The sequence below is a fragment of the Physella acuta genome, unplaced genomic scaffold, assembly GCF_028476545.2.
Source record: "Physella acuta isolate Inbredline_101_S28 unplaced genomic scaffold, ASM2847654v3 ptg001329l, whole genome shotgun sequence".
NCBI classification, from domain to species: Eukaryota; Metazoa; Mollusca; class Gastropoda; family Physidae; genus Physella; species Physella acuta.
The window spans coordinates 227,006-238,957 of record NW_026732844.1 but is presented as its reverse complement, the minus strand read 5'-3'; the positions used below and the strand labels follow the sequence as shown (position 1 = coordinate 238,957).

The window sequence follows — 11,952 nt, the reverse complement described above, 5'->3', positions numbered from 1 at the left end:
TTCGGGGGGGGGGGGGGGGCATCGAAGAGATGCCTGGAAGAAACTGGTACAAAATGACATTTCTCCGGGGCGGCAACTGGTTGAAATATAGGCCTATATTCTTTCATTTTAATAATTTTATCCATACGGACTAAGAGATTAATAATGGCAGCATTTGGTTTGTAGTCAAATAGCCGACTGAAAAATAAGACTTATTATTTAAATTAAAACTAGCAGTCTTTCTAAAGAACATTCTTTATTAAAATATCTGACTGCCCCTCATTAAAATCCTCAAAAGTGTGACGTCATTTATGGACGGCCCCCAAAGCTCTTTGATAATAACTGCTTTCTAGAAAATTTAACTTTTGTGTCTATACTGTATTATTTGTACACACAATATGTGATTTAAAACATGATAACAAGTAGTCTGCCAGAAACAAAAAAATAAAAAATAAAAATTCGATTGTATTTTTTAAATGTAGGACGTATGTCGTCATGCAGAATACAAGGCGGAAGTCGGTAATGGGGTTAAAATTAGAAGAAGTAGCACATGTTACCGGGTGCACTCAAATTAGCTGGCGCATTAATAACGAACAAAGAATTTTGATATATTGTTTTTTTTTAATTTAAAAATATTATGCATAAAATGTGCACAAATAAATAATCATATGCTACTAAAGCGAATAATATAATAAATCATTTAAAATTTTTAATTTGTAATGAGTAATTTTACTTTGGGAACATTCTGTTTTCCGCACAACTTTTCACAGATGTATTCTTGCCGCCAACTTGATTTCGTTCACTATGTTATGTCGCTGATTCTTACACAGCCTTTCCAATGAAAATGCCAACTACCACAAATAGTAAAGTGGAGGCTAAATTAGCCTCCCCAGAATTAGGTGACGCTGCTAAGCAGTGCATTAACTGTTTAGAAAAGAAAGTGAGAAATTTGGAAAAGAGGAAGGTAAGAATCAAAGGAGTAAATTTATTTAAAACTGGTGTAACTACTGAGGTCACTACGACTTTCTGATTCACGCTGTGTAGCATTTTTTTTCTTGGTTGTCACATCAACTAGAATCTAGACTAGATTTATCTGCTGACCATTTGCCGTTGTCGGTCATGTGTATTCATTTCCTTCTACTCTAGTGTAAACGAATAAGATCTTTAAACAATAAATGCACACACTTTTATTATTCTTTTGGCCAAACACATGACTGCTTTGTTGCAATGAGACCCATGCATGGAAAATCCAAGATGGCGGCCAAAAATTTTCAGATTTTATCCTTCACAAAGCTTCATATTTCATATGATTTATTAAGCTTGTTCTCTAGATTCTTTAGGTCTTGGCCTATTTCTAAAATGTACATCTTGATCTAGTGCCTCTTACATCTTCAAAAATGGTCATCATGGGCTTGACAAAATGTGCTTTGCCTTCCTAGTCACTTCTCTGAACTCAGGCTTGTGGGGAAATTTTTAAGATCCACTTGCACTAAATTTTTGTAATACTGACAGACCTGTGGGAAACAGGGCATTTCATATCTAGGCTCCTAAATGTTCCTTTAATGATGTAGTTAGGCCAACTAAAATTAAGACACTTGATAAACAGACTACACATTTTTGCGCTTAAAAATTGCATGAGGTTGTTTCTTAACATGAGTTAATCTGAAAAAGATTGTAATAGGAGTAGACAAAAACTTTGTTAGTATTGTCGAATCGCTATAATAATAATCGGGGGAATTTTTATACCAGTGTCCAATAAAAAAAAAGGGGTGTTAGGTTACTGGTACTAAAACACATGGCTTGCCAATGCTAACCCCAACCCTAGTCCCACCATACGACCAACCCTAATTTCTAACCATAAAACTAGTTGAGACTACTTTACTACTAACAACCTAATATACCTATTTTATGGAAGAGCCTATTATCAGACATCGAAATCTAAAATCATCCCAATAATCTATAGGCCTACATGTGTATTTACGCTCCATCAACTGTCCAATAGTACTGCAAAAAATCAATAGGCCTAATGGAATCCCTTTTAAAAGGGCATGTTAGGTTATTCCCAGTGAAAAGCTAACTTTCTAATGTGAAGGTAGAATATTAATCCTACCAGGCTACAGGCTAGTATTGATATTAACTTTAAACAAGTTATGTTAGTAGTTCTTGGTACACAGCCATAACCACAATAATAGCTTAGTTAACAACTAGTAACCTATCACACCTTATTAATGCACCTGCTAACTCAAGTAAAGAGTATCTACTAAGTTGGAGTTGGTAAAAAGAATAATGAGTTTTATGTTTCTTTAAGTAAAGTAGCCTACATCTTTACATTTTATTGGTCAGCTATTTAGGCCTAATATTTTTGTTTTTGTCAACATTTGTCAGCCATGAAATAAGCTTATTAAAACTGAATTAGTTTGGGCCTTTTATTAGATGTTAATTAAATTTATGGGAGAATGTTTATACCTGTGTATGATAATGGAATCTTCTCTAAAAATGGGGTGTTCGGTTACTGGTAGTTAACTAACTACACACATGGGTGGCTAATGTCAATGCTAACCCTGTCCCTAATCCCAACCCTGGTCCTACCATAGCCTAACCCTAATTTGTAACCATAAAATTAGTCTAGATTACAATACTACTAACAACCCAACACCCCTTTTTTTATAGAAGGTTCCATTATCGGACACCGGGCATCTATAATCCAAAATTATATATCCAAATTTATAATTAATACTATATATTTTCAATGGGACATATTAAATTTAAAAAAAAATTGGGACTATTTAAAAGTAAAATATACTCATTTTATTTTTAAAAATATTTACAATTATTTTATGCTTTCAGTCAAGAATAGAGCAAAATCAAGAGAAGGCAAAGAAGGGAACCAAACTTGAAAAAGAACAAGAGGTAAACAAAAGTTTCTAATTGACAAATTTCTAACTTTTTAAATTCTTTGATAGCTAATTCATGTTTCTATGCTATAAACTATTACCATACACATTTCACATTCTAGGTTTCCTTGAATCAATATGATCAAGTTACACATGATCTGGAGTTTGCCAGAGAACTGCACAAGCAGTTTCTTCAAATTTATACAGAGGTAATTAGTCTTGTACAGTTATAATGTATTACATGAAATAAATGTCATTCTCTGGATAAGTAGTGTGGCTATTTTTCAAACTTGTTTGGGGAAAAAAAATAAAAGAAATTGTGCACAATCATGCTCTGAATTTGAATAATTTCATAGTCATACCTATTTTACAACTGTCATTTTAGTGCTTTTTTCAAGATGCTTTTTTGCTCTGATAGTTATAGTGAATGACTTTGTTACAATGTTTAAAATTTCATTTAAAAAATTTTCAGCATGAAAAAATGTCAAAAAAGCAAGCTAAAAGAGAGAAGGCAGAGAGGCAAGCCATAGAGATCAAACGTATTAGTGAGATACTTCAGCTTCAGTCTTTGCTTGATTCACTTGGTGGTGATAAAGTAAGGGAAGATTTCAAAACAGGAAAGCATGGTGCTGTGGTACGTTTCAGCCATAGTTAAAACATTCCCCTTTAGAGAAATTTTGACGGTATACAATTCGGACCTAAAACTTAGACCTAAATTTTTTAAAACTGTGTAATGGCATTCATTTTGTATTTTATCAGGTATTAACTGAAGACAATCTAAATCAGCTGGATGAGTTGTACCAAGCCATTTCCCCTACTCGTGATGACAGTGGAAATGATTATGCCCAAAAGCTTACAACTGCTGCTGAACACTTGGTCAACATTTTGGAAGGAAAAGATCGACAAGTTGTGGGTACCACCTACAAAGAGATTAAAGAATTAATCACTCTTATTAACGGTTGTGGCTACTTTGAGAGAGCAAACAAGGCTGGCTCTGATGGTATGTCTTAAGAAAACATTTTTTGTTTTTGGAAACTACCCTCATATTAGTGCTTTTTATTTTAATTTTTAGAGAAACCATTTTACTTTATTGCATAGTTGTTCTCCACACACTCACACCTCCCTCCCCCCTTACAGTTGTTGCAGAATCAAGTGTTGAAAATGAAGAGTTTGAAGATGCAACTGGAGAACCAGTTGATAGCTTACCGATTGATTCTGAAAATGATTTAGTACCTGACCAACAAACACAACAGCAGCCTATTGATTTGACAATGGGGAACAATGATGGTATCCAGCCACAGAGAGATCATCCTACACAGGTAGTGTTTTATTTTTTAATGCCTAGATACAGGGCTATGGTGTAGTAACCTTTGCCTTTTTATCCTACACATTTTATCAGTGATGAGGCATGACCAACGTCCCATCAAAAGATTATTTTTTCTAAAAAAATTGGGTCCCAGTGTGCTTTTGTTGAAGTTCTGCATTATAAAATTTTTTAGTGAAAATAATCAATATAAAAAAATCTACTAATTAATCAAACTAAAAAAAAGTGATTATTTTTCTTTGGCACACATTTCCTTGTTCACAAGTATTCAGAAATAAATGTTATTTTTGGCCTTTGTAATTGAATTTAAATAATGCGCCAAATAAGGAAAAAAGCATAAAATTATGACTAACAAGTTTTCCAGATCTAGATATCCCTATCTAGATCTAGTAACTACTAACTAGTTTACGATTAAACTTGGATTCTGAAAAACAAATTAAATAGAGAAAATGTTATCTGACGCTGGGAGCGTCATTACCGTTTGGCAGGCAGGCCTGTCGACCGCTGGGAGCTTCATTACAGTCTAAAATAAACATTTTTTCTCATAGTACCTGGAATTTAATTTTAAAATTCAACATGAACAGTGTTCAAAACATCTTAACTGAAAATGTATTTTATGAGATTTAGGAGCTGTCAGGACAACGCTATTTTATTTTAAATATGTCCTCTTCAGCCCCTCAACACATTGGAACAAGATGCATTCTTTGCACCAAGCAGCACCCCATACCAAGCTGATACAGATTCTCAGTTCTCTCAACAAAGTCATACATCAGTATCACGGATAACAGATTTCCAGTCTTTCACCAATAATAGGCCGTTCCAGTTCATACAGACATCATATGTTATGCCAGATTCAGGTAGGTGATCTAATATATTTGTGAAAATCTATTCAGTTGCCGTCCTTAAGTCATCCGTCCGTCCCCTCCCCATTGAAGTAAGGTGCTTACTAATCTAATCATGAAATTTGTAATTTGTTAGATTTAATTGATATATTGGGCATTTCTTTTCATATAACAGTTGCTGCTGATCCAGCGGTTATAGCTGCTCAGCCAGCTGGAGCATCTGGCTTGCAATTTATGTCATCGGGATTTGATCCAGTCACTACTCAGATCCCAAAGTCAGCAGACTTATCTCATAGCAGCAGCAGTATGCAGCAGCACCAACAATCTGCACTTCAATCGCAGCAAACTCAAGACTTCAATTCTCAAAATTATACTCAGTCTGGGTTACAGGTATGTATTATTTCATAAACCTATTACCATCTTTATTTAAGGTGTATTCTTAGTTGCCATGCTGCTCTATGCAAATTTTTAATGCTCTTTATTTTTTCTTCAAGAATGATGGTATTTATGCTGCACCTGGCATGGATGATACCAACCAGCTCACTCATCCTGTCATCATGGGACACATTGGAGAAGATGGCGTGGCCACTTATGAGATTCCCCCAACAATTCCTATGCCATCATCTCAAACACAAGTGAGTAATAAGCATTGTAATATTAACCATTTCAGTTGATGATTTTGTCTTTTTGTTATTGTTGGATTTTGTAAAATAACAGGATCAAAACCAACTTGACCAGCAGCAACAGCAGCAGGAGAAAAAGTTCCAAATGAACGCCAGTGCACCAGTATTCCAGTCTATGTATGCTCAGGTATTAGTTCTTAATTTTTCGTGTGCATAACTTTCATTAAAACAGTTGTGGCTGCATGACCCATAACTGTTTTTATACCTTCCTCTTGCTTGCCATAATCAGAGACTCGGGCGTTGTCTGTGAGAGGTTTGAAATGCAGGTGAAAAATGCTAACTTGAAGCTTTACATTTCAGGTGGCCACAGGATCTGCTGTTCCGGCATCTACAGCACAGCCTGTTGTAGACCAGCCCGTCCCACCATCAGGCTCTGCTGAGTTCACCAACACACCTGCTGCAAGTGGAGACTTTGGACAGCAAGGCTCAGAATTTTCACAAAATTTCCAAGGTAACTATTGTTTTACTTGTCCTTATGAATTTTACCCGTTTAAACCCCAGCTGAATGCTAGTACTAAAACTAATTTCATTAACACTTTCCTCTTCTTATTTTCTTTGTTCTTAATACTAGTTTTGGAAGCGATTCCCTCAGACACAGTTATTACATGTTTTGTTATGCACCGTGCATACCGCTGACTCTGCTTTCATCCTGATTTTCTTTTTGGATTTGCTTCCATAGCCTTTATCCAACCAAGAACAAACTACGGCAACATTTTTGTTTGATTTTGGGATTTTCTCTCCTAGATGTGTTGCTTGAACTAGGGACTTTTCTGCAACCATGAGCTTAACAGACCCGACCACGCTGAACCCTCTCTTTTAAATTATTAATTCAAAGCTTATTCATCAGATTAGTGAAGTTCAACATATCAAAATCTGCATCGTCAACTCTGGGACAATGAAATGCCAGTTTTTCTGTAAACCCATATATACAACATTAAGCAGTTTCCTCTCATTTCTTATATATTTTTCCAAATGATAATAGCTTTATAGCAGTGAAAAGAAGTCTAAACATGTGACAAGTGGGTGAATTCGGCTGTTGCTGGACTGTAGTTGATGGATATGGCCATTACCCATTTGGATAGTAACTAAACATTTTTGTGTGTTTAACTCTTCTTTTTTCTATTCTGTTATAGGTAATAATGGATTCCAGAGTTACAGGGGTAACCGAAGTGGTTACAGAGGTAACCGTGGTGGAGGTAATGGCAGCAGTAACAGAGCTGCAGCAGCAGGTGGAAGTCCAGTACAGAATGGCTTTGGGGGACGAGGTGGCGGTGCCAATACTAATAATAGCCGCGGGGGCAGAGGTGAGCTTAATTTTTATTTGTAAAATTAGGCTTGATAAGCTTTGAAGGAAACTAGTGTTATATAAAATATACTCACTTCATCTCTTGAATTTCTAATGGTTTCTCCTTAGACTATTTTACAACCCAGGAATTATTTTTTTCAGTACCTAACTTGCCACAAAATGACTCAAAATTTTTCACCCGTTGATTTAACTCGCACACTACTGATATAAATTAATTGTGATTATTTATTTATTGAAAAAAATATTAACAAAGTTTTAAAAAGTACAAAATAGAGCTATTTTTTTCTGGGAAAAATATGCTTATATGGAAAATTAAAGTACGTCCTTTTTTCTACAGAAATCATGGATCAGATTAGTATAAGCATAAATACTTAAATTTTAGTTAATTTTATAATTCGCCAACGTAAGTGTTTAGACGCTGCCATTGAACTGTTCTGCTGTGTTAAAAAATGCCATTCTGCTAGTGGTTTTGAAAAACAATTCTATAAAATACCTCATCAACCTATTAATAAAACTACAAGAAGTAAGTTTAACAAAAAAAAGTAATAGCGATATCATGATCTAGATTTATGATTAAAACCTTGGATCGGGAAAAACAACCGAATTAAATGGAGAAAATATCGGATGCTGGGAAAGTTGTTAGGATTTCTAAAGAGTTAATATAGTTATTAGTTGAAATTATTTTATCATTGTCAACAATATAGTTTGTTTTAATGTTGCAATGACATTCTTCACATTACAGGAGGATCCTTCCAAAACTACCAATCTGGGTCTGGAAGTAACTACAGATCAGATAATTTTCAGAGTGGCTATAACTCTGGGAATTTTGCAGGAGGAACCTTTCAAAAAAGGGGTGGACAGAATTCCACAGGTGGCCAGAGCAGTTATACCCGTGGAGGTAGTGGTGCCAGTGGAACCACTGGAAGGGGTTCAAGTAATGGTAGGTTTATTTAATATTCAACTGTTTGTAGCTGTATAATATCTTAGGTTGTTTTTTTTGCTTGAAAACTAAATTTATGGTAAAAATACATCAACTTGTTAATCACTAATGTGGCAGAATACTGCATGGCGCAACTGGCGTTACTTATGTTTCTCTTGTATTATTAAGCAAAAAGCTCTTCTCCCCATTTCTACTTTTTAAATATACTATAGTAAATTGTGAGGTGTGTCCCCCAAAATTTCTAGGTGTTTTAATTATTCCTTTTATGAATGTTGAGCTTATTTTCTCCTTAACATTAGCCCTTTAGTAGTTTTTTTTTTAATTAACATCTCTAGATGATATAAGTGTTATAGATTCTGTATTTATTAATGTTTGAATTAAACATTAATTTGATCAATTAATACAATATTAGGATGGCCCACAGAGGCACTCTAACCTTTGCCCTTAGTAATAAATACAATTCAGACATATGACACGCAATATTCTCTTTGAGCTAAAACCTTTTTTTATATTCAAATGATAAAACACATTTTAAAAAATTTTTTAAAGCAAAAATGTTTAGGTCTAATCTTGCCATTAATTCTAACTTAAATTAGAGTTTATTTGTAACAAATAAGCTTCCCAATTAGTCAACGTCCATTTAAATAAGTGCCTTTTTAAGATTGTTTTTTCTCCCTTTGATTACAGGTGGGCGTGGTGGAAATAACATGTCCAGGGGAGGAACAGGAAGTGGTGCCGCAAGAGGAAGTGCTAGAGGCTTCTCCAGACCAATGCCTGCCCAGTAGCTTTATTAAACTTGCTTTTCTCAAATTTACAGCTGCCTATGGCAATGGGTTGGCTGTAAGCTGATGGGGGTAATTTAATAATTAAAAACAGCTTTTAAATAGCCTGGCTCACTTCCAGTCCACTAGCATGTAGACTTTCAAGCTTAATCGGGAATACTTTAATTTTATTTTAGTATCAAAATTGTGTGAAGTAGCGGATACTTCCACACTTTCACTATTGATTCCTGTCTGGTCTCACACAATTTGGAAATCTTTGTAGTCCTCATATCAGTGTCTCCACATCTAATAGATCATCATTTTCCCCATGGCATCCTTCTTGTTTGAGATACTCATTTTTTTTTTCTTCAAAAAGATTGTAGTTCTTTTCTTTTTTTTTTTTAAACAAGCATATAGTAGCAGGTAGCTACATTAATCAAACTTCAGCTTTATGCATATCAAATTACTGATTGCAGTATATTTTTGTGCTAGTAGTGTTCATACAATTAGAATCTCCTGTCATCTCCCTTAGTTCTGCTTCTATTCGTGGTGGTTTAAATAGTGGACCATAATATTGTAATGTGATTCATTTTATTTGTTGTGAAAAGTTTCTGTGTCTCAACAAGAAGGTTGTGTAGTAAGGAGACAGCCAGGTGGAAAAGAATTCATTTAAGCTTTGGGCACTGGAGGCCTATAAAGATTCCCTAACTTTAAAGTGGACGGATAATTTTTTATCTCTCCACAAGGCAATCAGTTGTGTGACTTTGATGTGGGAATTATTTGTGTAAGAATCAACGACAAACAATCATACATATTGGATCATTAAAATGTTCTTTTTTTTTTCATTTTTTTATTATTGTAAGATTTATTTTCCAATGTTTTTGGGCTGAGTAATTGAAAAAGTACTTGATTAATAATGTTGTGTGGAGACTGGTCATATGAGTTTTGCATACTTCAAAAAAAAAAAAACTTGTTTTGTTAGTGACAATTTTCTTAACTTTTTCCAATGTAGCTTATTTTTTCCAGCTACATGTTGTTTATAAGTGTACTGATTCATGTTGTTCAGTTAATTCACCACCATCTTCATTTTCAAAAAAATCTTCAAGGGGTTAGGGCAAAGTTAGTGTTATAAATAAACAAAACAGGTTGTAACAGTTCACTTCTTACTTAACTACTGTTTAATTCCAATGAGTGTCATGAACAAAGTTAAAAGGGAATTGGTTCATTTTTTTAATTTGTACAATGTAAAGAAAGTTTTTATGTCAAGCTAAACTCTAGCCCTAAAGACATCCTGTAATAAGATGTGAGAAGACTTGTATTGGCTAACAGTATTATGTGGTGAGGTTAAAATGACACTGATGTAGGCCTTATACTGAACCTTAAGTGCAAAATTTTGTATCATTTTTTTTTTTACTAACTGTACTTGTGGAACAGCATTTTTTTTTAACTAAAAAGAAAAGCTCTCCCCTCTCAGACTTCTTATTTTGGGAAATAAAAGTTCATTAAGTAATTTTTGTATTCATGTCTTGATTGAATTAATTGTTGTTTTAGACTGTTGTCCCTAGTAGAAATTAGACAATTTACTTATTGTGTAGTAATGGGTGTACTTGTATGCACATTATATGTATTCCTCTTAAAGCTTTTCAGGTTTAGTAAAGTAGCAACTTGTTCCATATCTATTAAAAATTTTGTTTAAGTGGTCACAGTGGTATCTACATTAGTGGATATTGTTCAATTGTTAATCATGTTTTTCATAGAAGTACAGTTCACTTAATGTTGTATTTTTGTCAGGAAATCATGTTGCACAAACCAGAACCCTATTTTTGATGGTGTGTTAGAATGTTTAGAATTAGCCTTCTTGGAAAGAAACTAAAAATATTAAAAATAAATAGCCTGATATTAATAATAGATGAATCCACACACAAATTACAGTGTTCTCAATCAATCCACCTTGTCAAATTACTTTTACAGGTATGAAGATTGTGACAACTAGAAACCATACTAATGAAACTTAAGATCTTTCCCACATATCATGAAATGTTAATTTTGTTGTTTGATGTTAGAAATCAACAACTGAAGACCATACCTTGTATAAAGCCTTACTATTGGCTAGATCAGTAACATATTTAAGGTAGGAGAAATATTTCGCAATACCCTTACACTAACAGTAGTTTAGCTGTTTATAACTGTTGCTTTAATTATTTATCAGTCTCAATGGACTTGTCTGCATTTTTGTGGAGTCTCAACCATTATATTCCACTTGGTCTGGCCTCCAACTGTGTTGTGCCATCTGCCAGAACATCTGGAGACTTACTGTTTCCATGTCTTGGGTGCCCTCTCCTCTAGGATATTACCCATGCCCCCCCCCCCCCCCCCCCCCCGGTAAGTCACATTTGTGTGATAACTACAAAGTGTGTCGAAACCAGCACCACTGCCTTCTGATCAGAGCTGCCATAAGCTTGCTTTGTCCTTTTTGACAGGTCTGTGAGGTGCTCTCCGTCCTGCCTTTCCAGGATCTGAGACAGCCGTGTGTAGCTATTCTAATCCATTCTAAGGACAAAGGCTATGGTAGTAAACCCAAAAAGACTGAAAAAGAGTCAAGTGCCTATGAGTATAAAGCACATGTAATACTTAATCGTGATGGAGGAAATCTCGTCCATTACAATAGGGCTTTTAAGTAGGTCACAACTTCTCGTTCGCCAGCTAGTAGATTTCGAAACCATAGACTTAAAAGCCCTATATTAAGAACAAAGAAGGGTCATACCTTCAATTGAAAGAAGCAACATGCTTTGTAATTTGTAAGTACCTGTAGTAAAAGTAATTAAAACTTTCCTACCAGACTGTCCAAAGGGCAGGTGAAGTAGATTTCACCTGTTTCTGTATTCTTTGTGAGACCACATGTAAAAACACAATAGTTTGATAATGGTTGTTTATTTACATATCTACATGTTTATGCTCCCTACACAAAGAAGTTTAACAGAAAATAATCTGCATACAAAGCTATAAAATCTATTTAACAAATAACCATGTAGATAGGATACACATTTTTAGTTTGATGATGAGATGAATGGTTCACATTCAAACAGTTCAGTAACTACTGGCATATTCAGCATACATTAAGTTAGCGCTTTGAAAATTAAAACATTTCAATTTCACCCATGTATCATGAGAAGTATTTTTTTTTCCAGTGATTCGGATGTTGAAAAAAAAATTTATCACACAA

The 11,952-nt window shown here is 34.5% G+C and overlaps 1 protein-coding gene across 2 annotated transcripts; it reads left to right on the top strand.

The window, feature by feature from the left end:
• The first annotated feature begins 760 nt into the window (after window positions 1-760).
• On the top strand, window positions 761-10,239 carry LOC131958483 (caprin-1). Of its 2 annotated transcripts, XM_059323559.1 has the most exons (14): window positions 762-943; window positions 2,827-2,889; window positions 2,996-3,082; window positions 3,346-3,507; window positions 3,633-3,873; window positions 4,011-4,192; window positions 4,871-5,054; window positions 5,215-5,429; window positions 5,534-5,674; window positions 5,757-5,849; window positions 6,023-6,173; window positions 6,856-7,026; window positions 7,771-7,968; window positions 8,656-10,239. In XM_059323559.1, exons 1-14 carry the CDS (start codon window positions 818-820, stop codon window positions 8,751-8,753), a joined length of 2,112 nt encoding a protein of 703 aa, XP_059179542.1. In that variant the 5' UTR covers window positions 762-817; the 3' UTR covers window positions 8,754-10,239. The 2 variants fall into 2 exon arrangements, with proteins under 2 accessions (XP_059179543.1, XP_059179542.1); XM_059323560.1 differs by lacking the exon at window positions 5,757-5,849 and having other exon boundaries at window positions 761-943.
• Window positions 10,240-11,952: the final 1,713 nt, after the last annotated feature.

What these genes read in the sequence shown, in the direction of transcription:
- LOC131958483 (XM_059323559.1), top strand. Translation starts at nt 818, where the DNA reads ATGAAAATGCCAACTACCACAAATAGTAAAGTGGAGGCTAAATTAGCC. An exon ending in ATTTTCACAAAATTTCCAAG is followed by an intron (nt 6,174 to 6,855) that starts GTAACTATTGTT and finishes ATTCTGTTATAG; the next exon opens with GTAATAATGGATTCCAGAGT. An exon ending in TGGAAGGGGTTCAAGTAATG is followed by an intron (nt 7,969 to 8,655) that starts GTAGGTTTATTT and finishes CTTTGATTACAG; the next exon opens with GTGGGCGTGGTGGAAATAAC.